Raw genomic sequence first — 1,151 nt, forward strand, 5'->3', positions numbered from 1 at the left:
CAACTGCAGCAACTGCAAGCGGCCCATGAGCAACAGGGGCTGGATCTGCGACAGGTGAGGGCACAGAGCGGGGACAGCCCAGCAAGGGGGTCCCAGGGGCTCTGCAGGGGCAGGGGGACAGGGTGGGTGCCCCTGTTCCCCCTCGGTGCCCCCCAAGGGCTCTCGTTACCCACGCTCCCCCGTTTCTCTCATGCAGGTGTCGGCAGTGTGCCAGCATGTGTGCCGTGTGTCACCACGTGGTGAAGGGGCTCTTCGTGTGGTGCCAGGGCTGCAGCCACGGCGGCCACCTGCAGCACATCATGAAGTGGCTGGAGACCAGCTCCCACTGCCCTGCTGGCTGCGGCCACCTCTGCGAGTACACCTGAGCCCCACGGGGAGGGGGGATGGTGGGCAGGGCGGGCAGGGTCTCCTGCCTGGTACCCCCCGCACCTCCCTCCCTGTATTTATCGTGTAAATAAGGGCTGGGGGTGCCCCCTCCCCCGCCCAGCCGTTTTGTACTGGATTAAAACAAACCAGCAGCTGAACTGAGCCATGACTCTTGTCTTCACTTCACCTGGATGCAGCAGCCCCCGGGGTGGGGCTAGACCCCGTTTCGGGCCGGGGATCGGTGCCCTGGTGTTGCAATGATCTCTGAGTTAGCAGTAAAATGGCTAAGGGTTTCTGTGTAGACCAGGCCTCTAACCAGGCCTCTGATCGGAATGTACCAAGCTATACAAGATTAAATAGAAACAATTATGAAAAGGAACTGAAGCATAAAGAACATGCACCTGGTGGTGGGAGTGAGGTATGCGAATTATAGAGTTACGCAACTGGGGATGATTGATAATGACCTTAGCTAGGAGTTAATTAATTGGATGAAATATTAAGCTTCATCATGTACCTTTGAAGTGGTAGCTATAGAAATGTTTTGTTTCTCTGAGTGTATAAAAGATGTGCTTGAAATGAACAATGCGGTATTCTGGCTTTGGGGCGAGAGCCGGCACCGGCATTAAACTAACACTCTGTTGGTTTCTGCTTTTATCGTGACGGGCAACAAAGGGAAGGTTTGGGAAGGTTTGGGAAGGTTTGGGAAGGTTCGGGAAGGGAAGGGAAGGTTCGGGAAGGGAAGGGAAGGTTCGGGAAGGGAAGGGAAGGTTCGGGAAGGGAAGGGA

General features: G+C 55.8%; 1 protein-coding gene across 1 annotated transcript in view; it reads left to right on the top strand.

The window, feature by feature from the left end:
* The window catches only part of WDR24 (WD repeat domain 24), a 7,914-nt gene extending 7,390 nt beyond the window's left edge, over positions 1-524 (top strand). Inside the window, exon 9 of the mRNA XM_027889597.1 lies at positions 197-524. Coding sequence (XP_027745398.1) covers positions 197-365 — 169 coding nt within the window. The 3' untranslated portion in view covers positions 366-524. The remainder of the gene's footprint in view (positions 1-196) is intronic.
* The last annotated feature ends 627 nt before the right edge of the window (positions 525-1,151 follow it).

The sequence above is a fragment of the Empidonax traillii genome, unplaced genomic scaffold (assembly GCF_003031625.1).
Source record: "Empidonax traillii isolate 1590-97213 ecotype Southwest subspecies unplaced genomic scaffold, ASM303162v1 scaffold267:size678996, whole genome shotgun sequence".
Lineage (NCBI taxonomy): Eukaryota > Metazoa > Chordata > Aves > Passeriformes > Tyrannidae > Empidonax > Empidonax traillii.